This window comes from Lactuca virosa, chromosome 1 (assembly GCF_052849685.1).
Source record: "Lactuca virosa cultivar CGN04683 chromosome 1, Lactuca_virosa_CGN04683_v6, whole genome shotgun sequence".
Lineage (NCBI taxonomy): Eukaryota > Viridiplantae > Streptophyta > Magnoliopsida > Asterales > Asteraceae > Lactuca > Lactuca virosa.
This window is the reverse complement of record NC_136426.1, coordinates 41,330,473-41,353,462: the sequence shown is the minus strand read 5'-3', so window position 1 is coordinate 41,353,462 and position 22,990 is coordinate 41,330,473. Positions and strand designations below refer to the sequence as shown.

The following is a 22,990-nucleotide window of genomic DNA, read 5'->3' as shown; positions in this document are numbered from 1 at the left end:
CCAACTTGATAATCCATGGAGCCTCTTAGCCCACTATATAAGATATGGAAGATTTACATAATCTACCCATATATTTAATTAGTTATCTTTTGATCACTTAATTAATTCTAAATTAATTCTTGATCAAACTAATTAAATAATATTATTAATATATTAGAACTTATAATATATTAATAAACCATAAGTGTTATTTCTCTCATTTTAGTTTATCCAATTGCATGGTGCCATGCAACCCAAATGGACCATGCCGGGTCGGGTCAAGTACATACCAGAAATAGTTATGGACTTAGACACCTTATCCAACAGTAAGTCCTTAGGCTAGTGATGGAACATTGGTAATATTAGTGTGGTCTTCAATCTTAACGTCCAAGTGGATTAAACGGTGTGACAGTGTATCGTGAATATGTAGTGTATGACTCATGAAGGTAGGACCTGGTAGTGACTGGCAGGGTTTGGACGTTAGAACAAGGTTGGAGTAGGAAAGCTCAGAGATCAGCAGATTGGATCCATGTTTTAGATAGGCTATGGTAGCCTTTATCAGTTAGACTCTTGGGTGGGTCTTGTTGTGCGACCGTGCGTAAGATTGTCAGTCTCCGCAAACGGGTAAAGATTCCACATCTCATTTTATTATAGGGTCAGCATGGAGTCAGTGGATCTCAGATAGATAGAATATGTGAATTCTTGGTTATCAGGATGTGAGTTATGTATTGGTTTGGCACCAGTTGTCAAGACTTGTGGTGAGATTCGCCTTTGTTTAAGGTTCAAGGTTGTCGGCATCGGTGAGTGGTCATGGATTCTAGTTTCTAGGATCAGTGAGATAATTCAAAGTCAGAAAGGTTTGTTCGGTTCAGGTTGCGGAGTGGAGTCATTATGATAGTGGGTTAGAATGATTCTGTCTGTCTGGAAGTCAGACATGGTTTAGGGTTTTTCAGTTTTTGGCCAGAGCTATAGGATCTTCTTTTATTGGTTGAGAGCATAGTGTTAGGGTTTGTTCTCCGTCAGGGTGTGTGTTCTCTGCTAAGATTGGGCTTGATAGAAATGTTGGAAGGCGGTCATCTGTATGAGATGACTTCTAAGCCCTAATCGGAGTTCAGGAAGTTCCGACGGGGTCGTCTAGTGTGTCAAAGTAAGTTGTAAGGAATGATTTCGAGGATGAAATCTAATTTAAGTGGGGGAGAGTTGTAACACCCATTTTCCAGGATGGATCGGTTTTAAGGCATTAAGGAGTCAAAAGCTTGGTTTTTGGGGAAAACCGGGTGTCACGACGTGACCGTAGAGAGGGCACGACGTGGCAAGCCAAAAGTGAAGAACACGTATCGGGTATGTGCTCACGACGTGAGGAAGGCTGCAACCTAAGCCCATGATCTTCTAAGGTTTCCTTTGTATTTAAACCCCATTAGCTTTATTTTAGGGTTCGTTATCTGCCTCCATCACCCTCCAACCTTAGAAAACCCTAACCCTAATCTTTTTTGGTGGTTCTTGGCTTATTTTGGTGCTTTTGGTAGCTTGAATAGGAAGAAGAAGAGTTCTAGAGTGTTGATCCAACACGGAAACCTTATCATCATCGTCTTGTGCACATTCTGGACCTTTGTAAGTGTCTAAGATTCAACCTTTATGCTTCTAGGTTGCTATATCTAAGTTCTCGTCCCTTTATATTCAAGTTTGAGCAAGGTGAAGTGTTGGGATTCCATAAAGTTGACAACTTTATGGATCCTTGAAGCCTTTTGAGTATTATTTGATTCAGATATGGGATTTGGTTGTAATTTGGGAACCTTACATGAGTTTGGAGTCATTTTCTTGGCCTTTGACCTAGATTGGATAAAGGACATGCATGAAGCAGACATGTCTATAAAGTTGTCATTTTTATGGACCTTTGGAGTCCCCTTAAGCTTCTGGAAAAGTTAGAGTTGGAGACTTAATGGATTAAAGATTCAAACCATTAGTTTATTGCTTCATATTACGGTCACGGCGTGACATAGGGGATGTGACGACGTGACTAAGAAGGAATCCACAACTATGTTGTCTGCTATGCTCACGACGTGACCAAGGAGGGTTCACGTCATGATGCTTGCTGAGTGGGTTGTTTGTGACCGAGTTGGCTGAGTTAGAGCGAGTCGAATTAGGATCGGGCTGAGCGAGTTCTCGCAACATGACCAAGGGTTGGTCACGACATGAGGCTCAATGTTTGATACTAATGACCGTTGACTTTGACCTTGACCGTTGACTTGTTGAACTAGGTTGACTTTTTGTCAAGATTTCTGGAATTAGTGTGTAGACTAAGATTGGACCTTGTGTGTTTCAATAGTTGTGTTGTAGCATCTGTTGCGGGGATTTGAGCTATGGTTTAGCTGATTCGTGAGTTAGGTGAGTCTTCTCACTATATTGTGTAGAGTGCTAGTTGTCTTTGTGACTCTTGCATTGTGTGTTGTTCAGGGCCCGATTGTATGTTGGGCGGGGCCCATATGCATGTGGGTGGGGCCTGTTACATGGGCGGGACCCGTTATGATGGTTGGGGCCTGAGATGTGGGCGGGGCCCGATGTTATGTATAGTATGCAATATTTTGAGGAACCCACAAAGCGTCATTGATATTGCCATATTTTTACATATTTTTAGGCAATATTTGAATACATTTTGATTAATATTTTGGTTATTTGCATAGATAAGTGGTACTTATTGTTGGATTAGGTGTCTAAGCCATACCTATATTTGGTATGTACTTGACCCGGTTGTAGCATGGTCCTTTTGTGTTGCCTTCACCAGAGCAACTTGACTGGATGAATAATGGAGAAAGAGGTTATTATGGTTTATTAATATATTATTTGAATAATATATTAAAAGAGAAATCATATTTTTTTAATTAATATTGGTCAAGAATAAATTTAGAATTAATTTTGTGGTCAAAAGAGATTAATTGAATTAAAGGGACTGAACTTGTAATTATTGAATAATTACAAGATGGGCTGAGGAACCCATGGAAAGGGGTTGGACGAAATCCTTATGGATAGCCCATAATATTTTGTCCAAAGAGGGATTCTGGAAGATTCTTATGGGCTGCTTAGAGCCTAAGCAACCGGATAAGTGTTTGACTGAAACCCTAATTCCTCACCTATATAAAGGATCCATAGGCTTCATAATTTCGGCTACACCAACCCTAAGAAGAGTTCCAAGAGCCGAAATTACCTTCCCCTCTCTCTCTCTAAGATTCTCGAATTTGCTTTGGTTTTTGTGATCTATTAGAGGCACAACATTTGAGGTGTTAAGGTTCTCAAAAGCTCAAGATCTTCAAGCTACAATCAAAGGTAACTTTCTAACTTGTTTATTAGATATGGTTTTCGATTTTTATTGTATGCTAGACTAGGGTTTGCAAGTCTTGGACAATTATTACATGTACAAATAGAAAAACTAGATCCAAGCATTAGGGTTTGCATGAACACCATAGGAATGTTGTTTTGCTCATAACCCAACAGTGGTATCAGAGACTAGATCGTTTCTCTTTTGTATTTGATGCATAACTAATTTGTTCAAGCTTAAAAGTCAAAAAATCAAGCCTTTGACTGATGGACTCATCGAGTCACCAGATGAACTCGACGAGTCCAGTTCTGTGACTCGGCGAGTCGGCTCGTCTGGTGGCTGATTTTTTTGGGATTTTGACTAAAATTGAATTGGGATAATTACCAATAACGATTTTGACAGATAAAACTCGATTTTTTCAATATAGTATTGATTATCCTAATTTCAATTGAAGGATAATTGTTATAAATAAGATAATTACTTGTTTTATAAGATAAAATTGATTATTTGTATTTTTGATTTGAATTATCTAGTCAAGAAAATAGATTAGGTCAAATTATGTGATAAATATTAATAATATGATTAATTTAATTATTTTTCAAATTTGATCTAAAAGATGTTTTGAAAAGTTTCAAAAATTTGCCATCAAGTTTTGGAATTTAAATTTTTGATTAATAGTTTTTAATTTTGAAATATTTAAATTCTAAACCCTAGAATTTTAAAAGTTAAAATTCAACCCTTATACTATTGTAATATTGAAAGATTAATATATATATATATATATATATATATATATATATACGTATAAGATAAAGCTAGTTTTACCGTTAGTAGGCCTCATTCACGAAGCCGATCTATAAGGGGGGTATAAGGTTGCTGCCTATAAAATGACAGTTTAATGGGTGTCCACTCTCACCCACTGCTTCCTTGATTGGTGGAGTGTCGTTAGCCGAACGGGTAGGATAGGGCAACAAATTCCTCATTAATAAGTATAATGATTATATAAAGTAACTAAATGTTTTTGTAAATTCCCAATCTTAGTTACTTTAGGAAAAATGTGAAAATGTATGCTATTCCATGAAATTACACTTTGCACCTTGCCAAGTCGTTAGTGGAGCGTGTGTGGTTAACCGTCACACTAATTTGGGACTAGCAAAGGTGGCAAAGGGTAACTTGATGTTTATAATAGATCAATGGAGCGTGTGTGGCTAACCGGCACATTGATTAGGTGGTAAATGACATCGAGGGTACCAAGTATATTTGTATGGTTATTCACACCTTGTTTGTGATCCTCGGTATCCCAGTCACAAACTTGAAGGGCATAATCGAGATTTAAACATGCCATTGAAAAGTTCAATGAATCTCAAAAGAATCTAGGAATTTCAATTCATTTAAAACTTAAAGTATTTTTTCGTTTTTCATGGTGGAAATTGGTAAATCGTCATTTACCTACCTTCATATTATTTGCAATTAGATTACGGCATCCCTCTTCTGAATTGTAAATAATCATGTTGGGTCCTAGCCCTAATTTCTCATTTGGGTGTTTAATTGGGGACTATTATCTAATATAAACTTTGCTCCTTTTCCATTTCAGATGTCTACTCAAAACAACAACGCTTCAGGCTCGACCCCTTCTGGCTCATTCTCACTCATGAACTTGTGTGGGAGGGTGATATTTGATGGGACCAATTTCAATGATTGGATCCTCAACATTCGCATGGTCACCCGCTACCAGGACAAAGAGTATGTTCTCGACAAGGAGCTGAAAGAGGTCAATGTCAACACTGCTACTCCTGAAGAAATTGCTGCTTACGAAACTCATGAGCGAGATGCTATGAAGGTTCATTGCATCATGCTCGCAACAATGACTGCTGAACTCCAAAAGTCCTACGAGGACTACTATCCCTATGAGATGCACCAAGATTTGATGGAACGTTACCATCAAAGTGCCAGGCAGGAGAGGTATGAGATCATCACCTCGATGATCACTACCAAAATGAAGGATGGAGAGTCCATCATGACCCACTTGCAGAAAATGCAGATATTCGTGGACCGTCTGCTAAAGTTGAATGTGAACTTCGACGAGGAGCTGGCCATAGATATCATTCTTCACTCGTTGCCTCCTTGTTACGACCAGTTTCGTATGACCTATCATATGAACAAGGAGGAGGTCACTCTTAGCAAGCTTTAAGGTCTGCTAAGGACTGCTGAGAGTAGTCTGAAAGGCAAATCTATTGCATCTACTCCTACTGCTGCTACCTCTGTCTTAGCTATTGGGCAAGGGAAAGGAAAGAAGAGGAAGGCTCCTTCTAAGAGCCACAAGGGTAAACCTCATGATGGATCCTCTTCTAGTGGGACCAAAGCTGGTTCTGCTACCCCCTCTTCCAACCCAAAAGAAGCAGAGTGCTTCTACTGTCACGACAAAGGGCATTGGAAACGAAACTGCCCGAAGTATCTGCAGGACATCAAGGATGGAAAGATAAAGCCATCCTTCGCAGGTATTTATACTATTCAATGTAATAACTCATCACATGATATGTCTTGGGTCCTCGATACAGGATGTGGTTTTCACATTTGTTCTGATTTGCAGGGTCTAAGAAGAAGTAGGGATGTGGAGCATGGAAAGATAAACTTGATCATGGGGAATAGGAAAGCGTCTCCTGTCACCAAGATTGAAGTTTACTCTTTCGTGCTTAGTAGTGGGTTAGGTCTAGATTTGAATAATTGTTGCTATTCGTCAGAAATGACACGAAACATTATTTCTATTCATGGTTTGTATAAACAAGGTTTTAGATTTTCGTTTAATAATGAAAATAGTTCTATTAATGCTTTCTTTAATGGTACTTTCTATTTTGAAGCATTTCCTTGTAATGGTATATATGAAACTGTGATGGTTGTAGACAACCTAGGAAATGATGTGTTGCATATCGATTCTTCAAATAGTGTGGATAAAGCATTCTTGTGGCATTGTCGTCTTGGACATGTCAACAAGAAGCGCATAGCCCAACTCCAAAAGGATGGAGTGTTGGAGTCATTCGACGATGACACGTGCGAGTCTTGTTTACTTGGAAAGATTACCAAGTCACCCTTCACTGGTACTTGTGAAAGGGGTGAGGGTTTATTGGATCTCATACATACCGATGTATGTGGGGCCTTTAGATCCACCAAAAGGGATGCGAACCGCTTCTATGTGACTTTTACCGATTATTATAGCAGACATGGGTATATCTACTTAATCAAGCATAAGTCAGAAACCTTTGAAAAGTTCAAGGAGTTTAAGCATGAAGTGGAGAATCAGCTGGGCAGGAAAATTAAGATGCTCCGATCCGATCGAGGAGATGAGTACCTTAGTATTGAATCCCATGACTACCTCAAGGAATGCAGAATCGTTTCACAATTGACGCCATCTAGGACACCGCAGTTGAATGGTGTGGCTGAGAGGCGCAATCAAACCTTGTTGGACATGGTTCGTTCCATGAAGATTCGAGCTTCGTTTCCTATCTCATTTTGGGGGTATGCCTTAGAGACTGCCGCCCATATCCTTAATCTAGTCCCAACTAAGAAAGTTGCCAAAACACCTCATGAAATATGGACAGGGAAAGTTCCCTTGTTGGCACATATCAAGGTTTGGGGCTGCGAGGCTTTCGTAAGACGAGAGACTCACGACAAGCTCGAACCTCATAGTGAGCGGTGTATTTTCATCGACTATCCGAAGAAGTCCTTTGGATATCTCTTCTATTGACCGAGTGACAATGTTGTCTTCGTTGCGAGGAAAGGGGCTTTCCGAGAAAGAGAACTCATATGCCAAGAGGACAGTGGGAGGAAAATTGATCTTGAAGAGCTTCAAGAATCAAGCGATGAGGGAACCTCTAACACTGGCGCTCAACCCGAGGAGGAAACTCCTGTTGAACCGATTGACGAGTCCTTACCTCTTAGACGTTCCAGTAGAGTTAGTGTTCCACCTGTGTTGTATGGTTTCCATATAACAAGTGAATGTGATATGTTTATTAGTGATAGCACACTAATAAATTTGGATGAACCTAACAACTACAAGGAAGCCATGGCAGGCCCGGAGTCTGCAAAATGGAAAGAGGCTATGGACAGCGAGATTCAGTCCATGTATGACAATCAAGTTTGGAACTTGGTTGACAACGTGCTAGGTCGTAATACGGTCGGGTGCAAATGGATCTTTAAGAAGAAGACCGACATGGATGGGAAAGTACACATGTATAAGGCGCGATTAGTTGCGAAGGGCTTTACTCAAACTCCCGGAGTTGACTATGATGAGACCTTCTCACCAGTTGCGAATAATAAATCTATAAGGGTTATGCTAGCCATAGCTGCGTTTCATGATTATGAAATATGGCAGATGGATGTCAAAACTGATTTCCTTAATGGGAAGTTGGCTGAAGATGTTTACATGAGTCAGCCAGAGGTTTTTGTCGATGCAAAGCACCCTAATAGAGTGTGTAAGCTTGAGAAATCCATCTATGGATTGAAACAAGCGTCTCGCAGATGGAATCTTTGTTTTGATGAGAAAGTCAAGGAATTTGGTTTCTCAAGAAGCGAGGATGAGTCCTGTGTATATGTCAAAGTCAGTGGGAGTATAGTTAGCTTTCTCATTTTGTATGTGGATGACATACTTCTCATAGGAAACGACGTCCCAACCCTACAGGAGGTTAAGTCCTCGCTTGGGAAGTGCTTCGCTATGAAGGACGTCAGAGAAGCTGCTTATATTCTAGGGATAAGGATTTTGAGAGATAGGAGTAAGAGACTAATAGGACTTAGTCAGAGTACTTACTTGGATAAAGTGTTGAAGCGTTTCAGCATGGAAAATTCCAAGAAAAGGGAGTTATCAATCCAAAGAAATACCAATTTGAGTAAGACTCAGAGTCCGAGTACCGATGCCGAGATAGCAGAGATGAGCAGGGTACCTTATGCTTCCGCAGTTGGCTCAATCATGTATGCTATGACATGTACTCGCCCTGATGTGGCCTTCGCTTTGAGCATGGTCAGCAGATATCAAGGGATCCCTGGTAGAGCACATTGGACCGCAGTAAATAATATTCTTAAGTACCTTCGGAGGACTAAGGAATGGTCTTTTGTCCTCGGCGGGAGCGATGACTTAAGAGTGTGAGGGTATAGTGACGCTAGTTTCCAGACTGACCGGGATAATTTCTGCTCGCAGTCGGGCTGGGTCTTTACCCTAAATAGAGGAGCGGTGACATGGAAAAGTTCCAAACAAGAGACCGTAGTTGATTCAACGTGCGAGTCAGAGTACATAGCAGCGAGTGAAGCGTCGAAGGAGGCAATATGGCTAAAGAGCTTCATCGGAGACCTTGGAGTTGTACCGGCCATAAAGGAGCCTATGGAGATTTTCTGCGATAACGAAGGTGCGGTTGCCTTAACCAAGGAACCGAGGGATCATGGCAGATCCATGCATATCGACAGGAAATATCATTTCATTAGACATCGGGTAGAAGAGGGACTCCTTGTAGTTAAGAGGGTATCGTCAGAGGATAACCCAGCATATCCCCTTACGAAGGGACTGAGTAGGCTTAAGCACTTGCAGCACGCTAGGAGCATTGGGCTGAAGGACGATATTAGTTTTAGTGATTAGATAGATTTTAGAAACTTGTAATAGATAAATTGTAATTAACATTTGATGATTAAATAAAAGAGTATTATTTATAAGTAAAGTTACTGTCTTGTGTTAATTATTTACTATTGTTTCACTTTGCATGTTTTGACTTCCTGAATAATAAGATTATTTAAACTATCCACAGTCGATCATACGTTGGAAGTAAGTATGAAAGAAGACTGTCATGAATTGGCTTGTAGATTGTCTAAGCGTTTAGACATAGCAAAAGTTTGCTGCAACGTTCATGAGTGCTTATGAAATATGATTTGAGTATTGGATTAAACTCACGCTCACATGAATCACTTCATGGAATTAATCACGAGTGATTGTGAGATGATAATATCATATAGTCTTTAAACCTAGATATATGAGTTGTTGTTTATGAGTCGGTTGTGCATTGATAATGTGTAAACGCATCAGTAACTTGATGTTATAAAACACATTGTTGTGTGCGATTTGATGAGTAAATAGTACAAGCATATAAGTCGAAGTTTATCTGTTCCTTTTATCCTATGAGGCTAAAAGCGATATCTTGGGCCTCTCGATGATTTTGTTTTGACTTATGTGTCGGGCCCGGTCAGGAATGAAATAATGTGCTCAATTAAGTTCTATGTCAGACAAATCAGAGATCGAGAAACAAACTACTGGACAATAAGTATGACTGTGTTCCATGTGATTGTCCACACGATATCTTGAGAACAGAGGACTATGCGATCCCTTATCTATAGGACGTGCCAGAGTTCGACAGCAGCTTTTAAGAGCTACGATTGTTAATCGGATTTTGAAGTCGTACTTGCATTTATAGTTATTAGACTTATCCAAGTGGGAGACTGTTGGATTAGGTGTCTAAGCCATAACTATATTTGGTATGTACTTGACCCGGTTGTAGCATGGTCCTTTTGGGTTGCCTTCACCAGAGCAACTTGACTGGATGAATAATGGAGAAAGAGGTTATTATGGTTTATTAATATATTATTTGAATAATATATTAAAAGAGAAATCATATTTGTTTAATTAATATTGGTCAAAAGAGATTAAGTGAATTAAAGGGACTGAACTTGAAATTATTGGATAATTGCAAGATGGGCTGAGGAACCTTTGGAAAGGGGTTGGACGAAATCCTTATGGATAGCCCATAAGATTTCGTACAAAGAGGGATTCTGGAAGATTCTTATGGGCTGCTTAGAGCCTAAGCAACCGGATAAGTGTTTGACTGAAACCTTAATTCCTCACTTATATAAAGGATCCCTAGGCTTCATAATTTCGGCTACACCAACCTTAAGAAGAGTTCCAAGAGCCGAAATTACCTTCCCCTCTCTCTCTAAGATTCTCCAATTTGCTTTGGTGTTTGTGATCTATTAGAGGCACAACATTTGAGGTGCTAAGGTTCTCAAAAGCTCAAGATCTTCAAGCTACAATCAAAGGTAACTTTCTAACTTGTTTATTAGATATGGTTTTCGATTTTTATTGTATGCTAGATTAGGGTTTGCAAGTCTTGGACAATTATTGCATGTACAAATAGAAAAACTAGATCCAAGCATTATGGTTTTCATGAACACCATATGAATGTTGTTTTGCTCATACAACACTTATAAGATTAAATTACATTTTGCAGCCAAAAGAAGTCATCTTGAAGAATAAGGACTAAAAGCGACAAGATTGGAACTTTGGAGGATTAAAGCTTGAAAGATAAAGAATTCAGCTAAAAAACGTCCTCACGACATGAGGAGTGAAGGCTCTCGACGTGAGCATGGTGATTCTAGAAGATAACATCCGGAAGTAAGAATTCGTGTTGGATACGGATTACTATCGTCCTCACGACCTGAGAGGTCCTTGCTCACGACCTGAGTAGGGTTATTTCGGAATATATATATATATATATATATATATATATATATATATATATATATATATATATATATATATATATATATATATATATATATATATATATATATCCTTGATCTTCACGATTTAAGGAGGTTGGATGGAGAGAATTAAGAGTCCAGAAGTCAATTTTCAGAGGATTAGAAGCTAGAAACTTGGTAATTACACTAAGGAAGAAGAAGAAGATCATATTTAGATTTTTAGTTTGGTACTTTACTATGCTTTCAATTATGAAGTGTGTTAGTTTGATTGTTAGCATGAGTAGCTAAATCTAGCTGATTTGTTAGCTAGATGAAGATGGAACTCATGAATTAGTTAATTGATTATGGATTCTTTTACTTGGTTAATTGCTTGTGTTTGATTGTTTATACCTAGCATGTTAGAATTTAATGCTTAGATTGCCTTAACTCATGTTCTGTGTAGTTTAGTGAATACTGAATTGCATGAACTTGACACCTAGTAATTTAGTGACAATTGAATTGCTAGAGCTAGGATAAAGCCATTCTTAGTAAAGTAATTGGAGTATTAGTTTTGGTTGTGCTAGAGAACATATATCGTGATTATAATATGGTGTTTGCCTAATCAATCTTACATAGCTCCAATCTTTTCAATCAATTGATTATGTGTTAAATTATGTGTGATTATGAATAGATCTACATGAATTGATTCAACATTAGTAAACTTGGACTCGAATTGCTAATAATATATAAATTGGTAACCAACTGGAATTGCCCATAGTTAATAGCTAATCATTGAGTGAAAGTGGATTCGAACTAACAGAAGTATTTTTAATATTTGATTGAATTAGTTGTTGAGAATTTAAGTTTATCTAAACTTGCAAAATTAGATAAAAACAATTTAACTTTAGCTAAAATTTTAGGTTAATTTGTCACACCCCCAAATTGGAACGACGGAAACGTTCGGGGGCGGATGACGTCATGTACAGTATCACAACAATTGCATAATAGTAATCAAAGTACAACAACCATTACATTGATAAAATATAGTTTTACATTCATGTTCAAATCAATGTATACTTGATATCAAAATGTATAGCAAAAACTAAAAGACATGAGTCTATGAAGCTCCGTCTTCTCAAAACCTGTGGATACTTGTTTATTGATTTCCTGAGAATACAAGTAGTTTTGAAAAGAGTGTCAACAATTAAGTTGGTGAGTTCATAAGCATGTTTGTAATTGAAATCTGTCATTTGTTCCTTGAAAATTTAAGTATGTTTTCCCAGAAAATCCTATATTTTTTTGTTGTAATGTGTTGTAGTCTTAATACCCTAAGACCAAAACGTGTAAATGTCAATGAACTCTGAGTTATTATAATGTAGTTTTAATTCACATAAAACCATGAAAAATATGTTTTCTCTGTACTGGAATAGTATTCACATAAAACCATTAAATTTTGATTTTAACTTCACCTTTTGACTTATGTTGACTCATAACATCTTATATAAACACATATATATGCATAAACACATATATATGCATGGCTTTCAATATAAGTATCTACAACTTATATAAGTATTGTTTTCAATGTGTAAATATACATATTAACATATATAAGTATGTCTTCTTGGCATCTTAAAGTTCTTATTGTATTATTGTTATGGTGTTAATTCACTTGTACCTGGTTGTAGTTTAGACTTTTATTCGAATAAGTTCGAATTACATTGACTTGAAATAACGGGTTGTTACATAATTTAATAGTAAGTAGGTTAATTAATTGAAACTGTTCCTTTTGTGCTATACTATACGCGAAAGGGTACACTGCCCTGGGTCGAATAGCTAGTAGAATAGGAGGTAAAATTAGGTGTAGCTGTTTTAGACGCATCAGTCGTGATTACGATTTGTGGTTTAAGCATTTTTCGGGTATTTCCATTCCAGAGGAAAGGGCCCGACTTGACTGCACAACATCCCCCGATGGATTTTCCGCATTGATTACTTTTGATACACTCTGATATTTGAAAATACAATTCATTCTGATTGATTTTGACACAAATGGTTGTATGGAATTAGTGGTTTAAAAATGAAAATTTTACTACTATTTTTGGGACGTTACAAATATAATATATTAAAAATAATAGTTATTAATATATAATAATACAATAACAAAAGTATTCCAATAAAAAGAAATAAAAAGAGAACTAATTCAAAGAATGAATGTATAACTAGTGTATAATCCCGTGGTGAACCACGGGTTACGTTAGTGGCAGACGTTTGGTAGTAGTAATAGAGCACAAACGGGTGTTGATGACGAAAATCGAATCCTGAAATTTGGTCGAGAAATTGTTTGAAACGTCAAACCCCAGCTTAGAGACATCATTCAAAATAATAGATGGTGGTGGGTTTTGTCTTGGGAAAGTAAGACAGTGAAAACATAGATGGACGAAAGAGTGAATGTTCCAAAGTTATATTGTGAAACTCTTTTATTCATGAAGTTTACTCTAAGCAGTTCGTAAAGATATTGCTTTTGCAACCTAGAATAGACTTGCTATTCTGTACGACATGAACAAAAGAATGCTCCAATAGATACCAACATTTCTCACTCACACGACTATAAGCATGAACAATAAACACACTAAAAACAACAAATCGAAAAGTAAATGTTATTTGATATCAAACAAATTCTTAGATACAATAGAAGATTAATATGGACGAAAAGCAATATAATAAAGGGACTATACTTTAAGTGTAAGTATTTTTTGAAAATATCAAATAGTTTTACTCGTTTTTGGCATGTGTTACTTCGTCCGCGTCGACGTGGTTTTTGTATTTCTCTCGTTTGGGACGTGGTTTTTTTGGTGTATCTGTGAAATGTAAGATGTTGGTTACGTGTTAGCAATAAGTAAACTGCTATATGTCGTTTTTACCTGTATGTTCCATTTGGAGGCGTTTTCCAATTTCACGTGATTTAGTAGGGGTGAGGGACTCCATAGTTGTGGTGGTTTGTGGTTCCATTGTTGTTGAAGATGTAGCTTGTGTTTTTCATGTTGTTATGATTGTTAGTTGTGGATTTTCTATGTCAATGATTATGGTGACTGTGAAACGGATATTGTGTTTTCCGTCTAGCATTACAAAATACGGTTAAGGGCAGTATTGTCCTTTGGTGAAAATGCAATATAAAATCATAGAATATGATTAGGGGTTTATGTGTATCAATATGTAAGACAGATAGGAAGTTATGAATCATTTTTTTCTTAGCTTTTATTAGGTAAAATTGCTTCTAACATTACAAAAAAAAAGGTTAGTGGCATTATTGTCATTTCAGAAAATGCATGGTAAAATCCGTCTAAAATTTAAAAGTACATTAATATGACTTGATTGTTAATTGGCATGGTGTATGGTTTTAGAAATCAGTAGCAGATTAGGATCCACAATATAACAATATACTTTATATCTTTCCATATTACAACAACATGCTTTCATTTATTGAGTAATGGTTATGGTTACTACAGAATGTAATGAGAAACGTACCTTTTACTGACCTTTTTTTTCATAAATTTACTGATATAAATGCTTTTTATTTTACCTAAATTGTTTAAAAGGTTTTGAAAATTTTGTGATAGAAAAGCTATAAAGGGTAATTTTGTCATTATTACTTTTATATGCTTTAACTGATACACAAAGCAAGCAAAATTTTAGAAAAGATTAGAAATTTTAGAAAGGATTAGAATCCTGCCGACCAATTGGTTGAATGATCTTAATCCCTTGAGATTCCACAATGATGGTATTCTGATCAAGGTTGTTCCACGGTTTAGGTCAAATAATTGGGTTGTTACTAATCAAGATATTAAAAACACATGGCTTCAACATGAATATAGATAAGTTTATAATGTCTTCTTTGTGTTATTCCCATAGATGAATATATTTCTTGCTCTTGATCACTTGCCATCAGAAGGTCATACAATTATATACATTGAAAGATAAACAAGTTCTTATGTCTATGGAGGCCAAGCATGAAAAATCAAATACTACCATGGTCTTCACAGAAAGGGTTCTTAAAATAGCAAAGATATCTGGTTAGAACTATGCTACCATGATTAAAATGAGATTAACTTGTAAATTTTTTTCCTAAAAAAAGAGTGGGAGGCTTCGTTTAACAAAAACAGAACGAACATCAATTATATAGAAAACAATATTAGACATACCGAATTTTAAACAATAACGTAGAACATGCGTTTGGTGGCTGATGTTTTGTTGTCGGAAATTGATGGCTGACTAGGTTGGTGACAGAACTAAATCCTGATTCTTGGACGGGATATTGATAGTGAAACCCAAAAAGTCGGAGACATCGCTAAAAAACACAACACAAAAGGATTAGCAAGCAGAGCAACTGAACCAAAATAATAAGGAAATTGAAAGAACCAACAACATACCGAAATTCCTCATATAGGCTGAAGTATGGTGGCGGTAATTGACTGCAGACGTGTTGGTGACAGAAATCGAATTCTGATTCGTTTGACGGAAATCGTCGATTGTCAAACCCAAACAGTCATAGACGTCACTCAATAACACAGAAGGATTAGAAACAGGAGCAATTGAACAAAAATCATAAGGTAATTGAATGAACCAACAACATACAGGGTAGATGCGGTTCGTTGCGGGCGTTTATTGGCGACAATAGAGTGTAGGAGGTTGTCACTGAGGTATCGATTTCCTTTCTTGTTGGATGAGATCGTAATCCTCTATTTTTGGATAAGATTCGGTGGGAGAATCAAACGATCACAATCGCCAATTTCTCTATTTTTGGATGAGAAGTCGATGAAAAAGAAAGGGGTGGAGGATTTTACAATCTGATAGTCTGTGTTAAGAAGTTGTAAATGTATAAGGACGAAATTGAAGTTTTGTACAAAGTGATGCGGTAAAAGTCTAAAACTTGACAATTTTACTGTTCGGAGACGTGTTAGGATTTAATATATGTATATAATAATTGAATAGAATTAAAATGAAGATATGCAAAAATAGTCTTTGTTGTTTGGTTGCAGAAATGGTCATGCAGGTAAAACTGTCATTTTAAAAACGTTAACAGTCATGCTGTTCAAGTTAACATTTTTGAACCAAAACGTATAAGGTATCCAAAATTGCATCACTTTTGCACCACAAAACATTTTTGGACCAAAACCAAATAATTTTGATGAACACTAGGACTATTTTTGTAATTTTGTCTTAATTGGATAACTAAAAAATTAAAAATAATAGTAATTAATAATACAGATATTAAAAAAACAGAGCCACAATTTAAATTTATATTTATATATGTAAACTAAATTTTAGTAAAAACATTCAAGTACATTGCTATTTGGAATAATTTATGGAAGGTTTATTAAGGTGAAAGCAATATAAAAAGGAAACATGATCGAATAGGTTTCAAATTAAAATAACACAAATCATATCAATGGTCGTGTTCTTTTCTCTCTTCCCCTGTTACACAAAATAAAAAAATAGATATGTTACTTTTTTGAACTTTAAAATTGGTGTAACTTCAATTAGACCTAGTTTGATATACATGTTGGAGGCCCCCATGAACATATTTAACACCATTTTATGTATAAAAAATATCAAACACTCTACATATGTAACATATGAAACAATATTTTTACCTATTGGGGTTTGTTGGGTTGGTTTTGACCGGGTAGGATGCAAGTGTGGCTATTCCACATTTACCGGTTGTCTCTTCTACATTGCGCTTCAATCTTATGTAGCCTTCCTCACCCCAACCTGAACCCCATGAGTTCCTCACGAGCCAGTAGTCATTACCATCTTCGGTCCCGTAGCCAACTACAACTAGACCAGCATTCGCAGAGGATCCACATAGACCATCATAGATACCCTGACAGAATTAATCTAGAAACAATTAACAACGACTTACTCCAAAAACTAAAATTTCAACCAAGTATACATCTACAACTTGTTTTTCTTTCCATTTCTCCAAATGTATCATCATTTTCTAGAAACAAGCAGTCTTACAATTGTAGGTGTAATTCTAGAATATGGAAAGTACAAAGTATAAGGAAAGTTTGTATAAGTCTAATTAGAAAGTTTTGCTTGGTCAACAAGTCTAGGAAAGTAAGTAGCAGGTCACGTTTTTGGTTTCCTATAAATAGGTGTATTTGTCTGTCTCTTTTTTTTATCAGCTTAAGAATAAAGCAGTTAAGTTTTCGAACTGTTCCATAGTTTTGATATCGTGCCTGTGTGCAGTTTTTCCTTCTTGTTACTCTCTTCTTTGCTTTCTTCCTGTTCTTAACAGCAGGTTAATTAGAGACTATACCAACATTTGGTATCAGAGCGAATCTGGTGCATTCCACTGTATCAACCAAGTAAGATACAATGGCAAACAAATAAGGACAAGTCTCAATTCAATACCCAATGCTGTCAAGAGAGAATTACGCAGCATGGGCGATTAAGATGAGAGTGTTCCTACAGGCTGCAAACGTGTGGGAAGCTGTTGAGCCTAAAGAAGTTGATCCTAAAGCTGCTGATCCTAACGTTGTTGTCGATGGAAGAAAAGATAAGTTGGCTATGGCAGCCATCTATCAATCCATCCCAGAAGATGTGTTGCTTTCATTAGCAGAAAAGCAAACAACAAAGGAACTTTGGGACACCCTGAAAACAATTTATATGGGCGCCGATCGTGTGAAAACTGCCAAGGTACAAACACTCAAAGCAGAATTTTAGTTGTTAAGAATGAGCGAATAAGAAACCATGGACGACTTCTCAACGAAAATTGGGAATATTATGAGCAATATTCGTGACCTTGGAGAAACAATGGAAGAATCATACATCATGAAGAAAATCTTGTGATCGGTGTCATCAAAGTTCGTTCAAATCGCATCCACGATCGAACAATTCGGTGACCTTGATGTAAAGACGTTTGAAGAAGTGGTTGGAAGGCTGAAAGCACATGAAGTTAGGATCAGGATTTATCAAGAATCTGATGAAAAGAAACTCTTGTTAACCCATGAAGAATGGACGGAACGTAACAAGAAGAAACACCAGGAAGACTCAAAAAATAAACACTGAAAACAAAATAATAATTGTGGTGCAAAGGGAGGACGCGGTCGAGGAAAAAACAATGACAGCAACTCGAACAAAGGAAGAAGCGGTGGCTACAATCAAAACAAAGGAGCACAAAGTTCATCCCAAACACGAGATAAGACAAAACTGCAATGTTATAACTGTCAAGATTTCGGTGATTATGTCGTCGAGTGCAAGAACCCCCGACGGAAAAGAAACTATGAAGCTAATTTAACGAAAAATCACAATGATGGTGAATCGACACTCTTTCTAGCAGCCCTCCACAAAGAAGTAGTAAACGGGGAAGTTCTCTTAAATGAAGACAAAGTAACACCAAAATTAAGTCGGAATGATCACAAAAAATTCAAGTCGTCATTATGGTACCTCGACAACGGAGCGATTAACCATATGACCGGAGAAAAAGGCAAATTCCGAAAGCTTGATCAAACAACGAAAGGTTTTGTGAAGTTTGGCGATGTTTCAAAGGTTCCAATTGAGGGAAGGGCTCGATCGTCTTTAAGAGCAAAAATGGTGAGTCTCGTATGCTAAAAGAAGTGTATTACATTCCAAGATTGTGTAACAACATCATTAGTTTGGGTAGTTAGTAGAACATGGTGATCAGATTGTGATGCGTGGATCATATTTCTGGATCCATGATGCACAATGAAGGCTAATAGTAATGGTTCAACAGTCAAGTAATCGACTATACAAAACAAACCTTGAAGAAGAAGAAAATGCATGCTTTCTTGGAGAAGATGGTGAGTCGGCGTGGCTCTGGCACAAACGAGTTGTCCATGTAAATTTCATAGCATTGAAGCATATGGCAGACACAAAACTTGTGAATGGCATACCTAAAATCAAGCATGTGTGGTGACAAAGAAAACCCGGAAGTCATATCCAAAGCAAGCCAAGTTTAAAGCAAAATAAAGACTTGAACTCGTGCACGAAGATTTGTGTGGTCCGATATCACCACCTATGCCAACAGGAAACACTTATTTCATGCTACTTGTAGATGATTATCCTCTAGTCATGTGGGTGTATATGCTAAAAAATAAAGATGATGACTTGGATGTGTTTAAAACCTTCCGAGCTCGAGTTGAAGTTGAAACAGGAACTAAACTAAAAACACTACGCCCTGACCGGGGTGGTGAATTTCTCTCAAATAAGTTTACAGCATATTGCAATGAAACCGGTTTATACCATCATTACACAACTCCCTACTCCCCGCAACAAAATGGGGATGTTGAAAGACGTAACTGAATGGTGGTAGAGATTGCGCGAAGCAACTTAAAAGGCATGAATGTTCTTGATGTCTTATGGGGAGAAGTCGTTAATCATGTTGTGTATGTATTAAATCGCATTCCACAAAAGCATTGAAAAATGTTACACTGTACGAGCTCTGGACCGGACGAAAGCCTAATATCAATCACCTGAGGGTGTTTGGATGTGTTGCTTATGTAAGGGTGGCTGGAACACACTTAAAGAAACTTGATGATAGGAGTAAGAAGATGGTCCATTTGGGAGTTGAAAATACGGGCTCGATTCGTGTGAGTAGGGATGTGACGTTCGAAGAAGGAAAAGAATGGAATTGGAATAATTCTTTGAAAATCAAAAGTACTCCCGGTACAATATTTACATTTGATATTTTACTAGAAGAAAATGAAGAACATGAACAACTCGAACCGTTTGAACAAGATGACAACTCATATGAACTAAACGATCTGAATGAAAGCTTAATCAACACCCCTCAAAACAGTCCCAATACCCAAAGCAATCCTCATTCTTCGAGTTCAAGCTCACCCGAAAGCGAAAAACCACTAAGATATCGAAGTTTAGCTGATATATATGATGACTGTGATGAGCTGTTATTTTTGCAGGATGATGAACAACCTTCAAACTTTACAAATGAAAGTGAAAGTGAATATTGGATGAATGCAATGAAGATTGAGTTATAAATGCAATTGAAAGAAACAAAACATGGAGTCTAGTCGAGTTACCAAAATGAAGAAAACTGATAGGCCTCAAATGGGTTTATAAAATAAAGCGAGCTCCGGACGGGAATTTTTTGAAGTACAAAGCAAGCTTGGTTGCAAAAGGATATATTCAAAAACAGGGAGTAGATTTCGATGAAGTATATGCACTTGTAGCCCGGATAGAAACCATACTCATTCTAGCACTTGCAACCACAAATAGGTGGATTATACATCATCTTGATGTAAAATCAGCCTTTTAAATGGGAATTTGGAAGAAGATGTTTATGTTACACAACCAGAAGAATTCGTAAAGCAATACAAGCCAAAACAAGTGTACAAGTTGGCAAAAGCTTTGTACGGGTTACGCCAAGCTCCACGAGCATGGAATTCTCGCTTAGACAAATATCTAAAAGGAATTGGTTTTGTAAGATGTCCACTAGAGTATGTTGTCTACACAAGGAAAAAGGATGGAAACGTGTTAATAGTCGTTGTCTATGTCGATGATCTCATTGTCACCGGGGCTCATAACAATGAAGTAAAAAGTTTCAAACAACAAATGAGTAAGGAGTTTGAAATGAGCGACCTTGGGAAGTTATCTTATTATCTAGGCATCGAAGTACATCAACACAATGAATGTCTTACATACACTGAAACAATCGGCCTATGCAACAAAAGTACTCAAGAAAGCTGGAATGTTCGATTGCAATCCATGTAAGTATCCCATGGAACCAAAGTTACAGTTGACTAAAGACGAAGAAGGTGAAACTGTAGATCCTACCTCATACCAAAGCATTGTAGGAGGCCTTAGGTACCTGACAAACACTATACCGGATATAGCTTATTCGGTAGGAATCGTAAGCCGTTTCATGGAGAGGCCAACTAAGCAACATCAACAAGCTGTAAAACATATACTAAGGTATATCAAAGGAACTATTGATTACGACTTGAAGTACAAGAAGAATGGAATGGAAAATGTTGTAACAGGGTACACCGACAATGTTAAAACATATACTAAGGTACACCGACAATGATTTAGCAAAAGATCGGAACGACAGACGAAGTACTACTGGAATGGCATTCTACCTAAATGAGAACCAATTGTCACTTGGAACTTACACAGAAGTGTGTTGCGTTATCTTCGTGCCAAGCAGAGTTCATGGCAGCAACAAGTGCAACGTGTCAAGGAATATGGATCTGTCGATTACTAGGGATGATAACAAAGAAAAGAGTAAGTCCAATCGTGCTGCAGGTGGACAACATATCAGCTTTGGATTTGATGAAAAATCCAGTGTTCCATGGAAGGAGTAAGCACATTGACACTCGTTTTCATTTTATTCGTGAGTGTGTTGAAAGAGGTGATGTAGTTGTAAGACATGTTGGCACAAATGAATAAAGAGCTGATATCTTGACAAAGTCAATGGGAAGAGTCAAATTTGAAAGTATGAGAAAATTGCTTGGAGTTGAAGAGATAAGAATTTATGAATTACAGGGGAGAATGTAGGTATTCTAGAATATGGAAAGTACAATGTATAAGGAAAGTTAGTATATAAGTCTAATTAGGAAGTTTTGCTTGGTCAACAAGTCTAGGAAAGTAAGTAGAGGTTACGTTTTTGGTTTCCTATAAATAGGTGTATTTGTCTGTCTCTTTTTTTTATCAGCTTAAGAATAAAGCAGTTAAGTCTTCTTCCTGTTCCATAGTTTTGATATCGTGCCTGTGTGCAATTTTTCCTTCCTGTTACTCTCTTCTTTTGCTTTCTTCCTGTTCTTAACAGCAGGTTAATTAGAGACTATACCAACAACAATTACTCATATTCATAAAAAGATACCTAATTTTTAATGATATTATTTTCCACCACAAAATGACAACCCTTGGGGCTCAAGCCCTCAACCAACAATATTCCATGGAGAAACAGTCAGAAAGATTAACCATTAGTTAGTTATTAAACTTTGGGCATTCCTGATTCATTTTTGTTCATAATAGGATTATGACATGTTTTTGAACTTGTTTCACTAAATTCAAAGATCATGACAACTGACAATAATAGAGGGATTACTTACCCTATCATAGAACTGGAGATCCATGTCATCCATTTCCATAGCAGCAGCTATAGGCTGGTTTGCAACGGCCTTCTGTAATTCTGATTCGTTGCCCTCAGGAACATCTTCAAAACTATCAATGGAAACAACGTTTTTGTGTTTCTGCACAAATTGGAAACTCAGAATATAAACAACAGGAATCATATTAATAATCAGTTTTTATCAGTAGAAGGATATATTTATGATACGGACCTTGCATTCTCCACGCTCAGCCGTGTAGGGATAGTCTTTGTCAGTGTCTATACCGCCATTCTCGATGATGAACTTAAAGACATCAGTCATAGAACCGCCGTCGCATCCATGGTTGTTTGATTTATCACAATCAATGATTTGTTGTTCTGATAGTGTGATCAGATCACCTGTCACGATCTGGTTTATCCCTTCCACTGCTCCGATCGCTGAGAATGCATAATCACTACCTTCAATTCAACAAACTAACATCATTAATTCCATGCATGCGCCATATATATATAACCCAATTTATAATCTTTAATTTTATGAACATCGATCATTAGTAGCACAAACAATTAATAAAACGTGCCAAAAAATAGTTATGACTCACCACATTGTTGTTGATTTTTTATGTCAGCGACAGCACCTTTGCTCCTCCAGTCAACGGAATCAGGCAGGATATCATCGTCATCAGAAAGAGGAGAGTAGCGGTTAGTCGTCACCTTGTTAGACTTCCGTTTAGGAATGGCGCGGGTGTAGCGTAACCGGTACTCATCATTAGTCAGATCTGAGAACTTGTTGAGTGCAAGCTTGTAGGAATGATCACCAGAGTTGTGGTCTCCTATGTACCTGAGGTTGTGTTTGAAGATCTGAAACCTCTTCTCCTTCTCTCCCAACGTGTTGTAATAAAGTTTACCATGTTTGACCAGCCAGGACTCGTACATAGCTTGGACCTCGTCGTCGGTGCGCCACCTCGACGCCAATGCATGGGAGGTGGTCACGAAGAGAGCAGTAAACAAGAAAATCGCCATTGGAAAGAGCTTCATTGTTGAAGCTTTATATATTGTGTTGGAATTAATAGAGAATTTAAGATGAGAACGATGGCGATGGAGTACTGTAAAAG

At 37.2% G+C, this 22,990-nt stretch overlaps 1 protein-coding gene and 1 long non-coding RNA gene across 4 annotated transcripts; both read right to left on the bottom strand.

The window, feature by feature from the left end:
- Nucleotides 1–13,421: 13,421 nt before the first annotated feature.
- On the bottom strand, nucleotides 13,422–15,779 carry LOC145111210 (uncharacterized). Of its 3 annotated transcripts, none has more exons than XR_013710226.1 (3): nucleotides 15,208–15,659; nucleotides 13,702–15,125; nucleotides 13,422–13,638 (listed from the first exon to the last, which is right to left on the bottom strand). It is a non-coding gene; the product is annotated as an uncharacterized LOC145111210 (long non-coding RNA). The 3 variants fall into 3 exon arrangements; XR_013710232.1 differs by having other exon boundaries at nucleotides 13,422–13,896; nucleotides 14,980–15,125; nucleotides 15,208–15,648; XR_013710218.1 differs by having other exon boundaries at nucleotides 13,422–15,125; nucleotides 15,208–15,779.
- Nucleotides 15,780–16,048: 269 nt separating this feature from the next.
- LOC145104418 (cysteine proteinase mucunain-like) lies at nucleotides 16,049–22,966 on the bottom strand. The gene is made up of 5 exons (XM_079041668.1): nucleotides 22,478–22,966; nucleotides 22,108–22,334; nucleotides 21,877–22,017; nucleotides 16,432–16,661; nucleotides 16,049–16,252 (listed from the first exon to the last, which is right to left on the bottom strand). The coding sequence occupies exons 1-5, from the start codon at nucleotides 22,911–22,913 to the stop codon at nucleotides 16,219–16,221; spliced, it is 1,068 nt and encodes a 355-aa protein (XP_078897794.1). The 5' UTR covers nucleotides 22,914–22,966; the 3' UTR covers nucleotides 16,049–16,218.
- Between the last annotated feature and the right edge of the window lie 24 nt (nucleotides 22,967–22,990).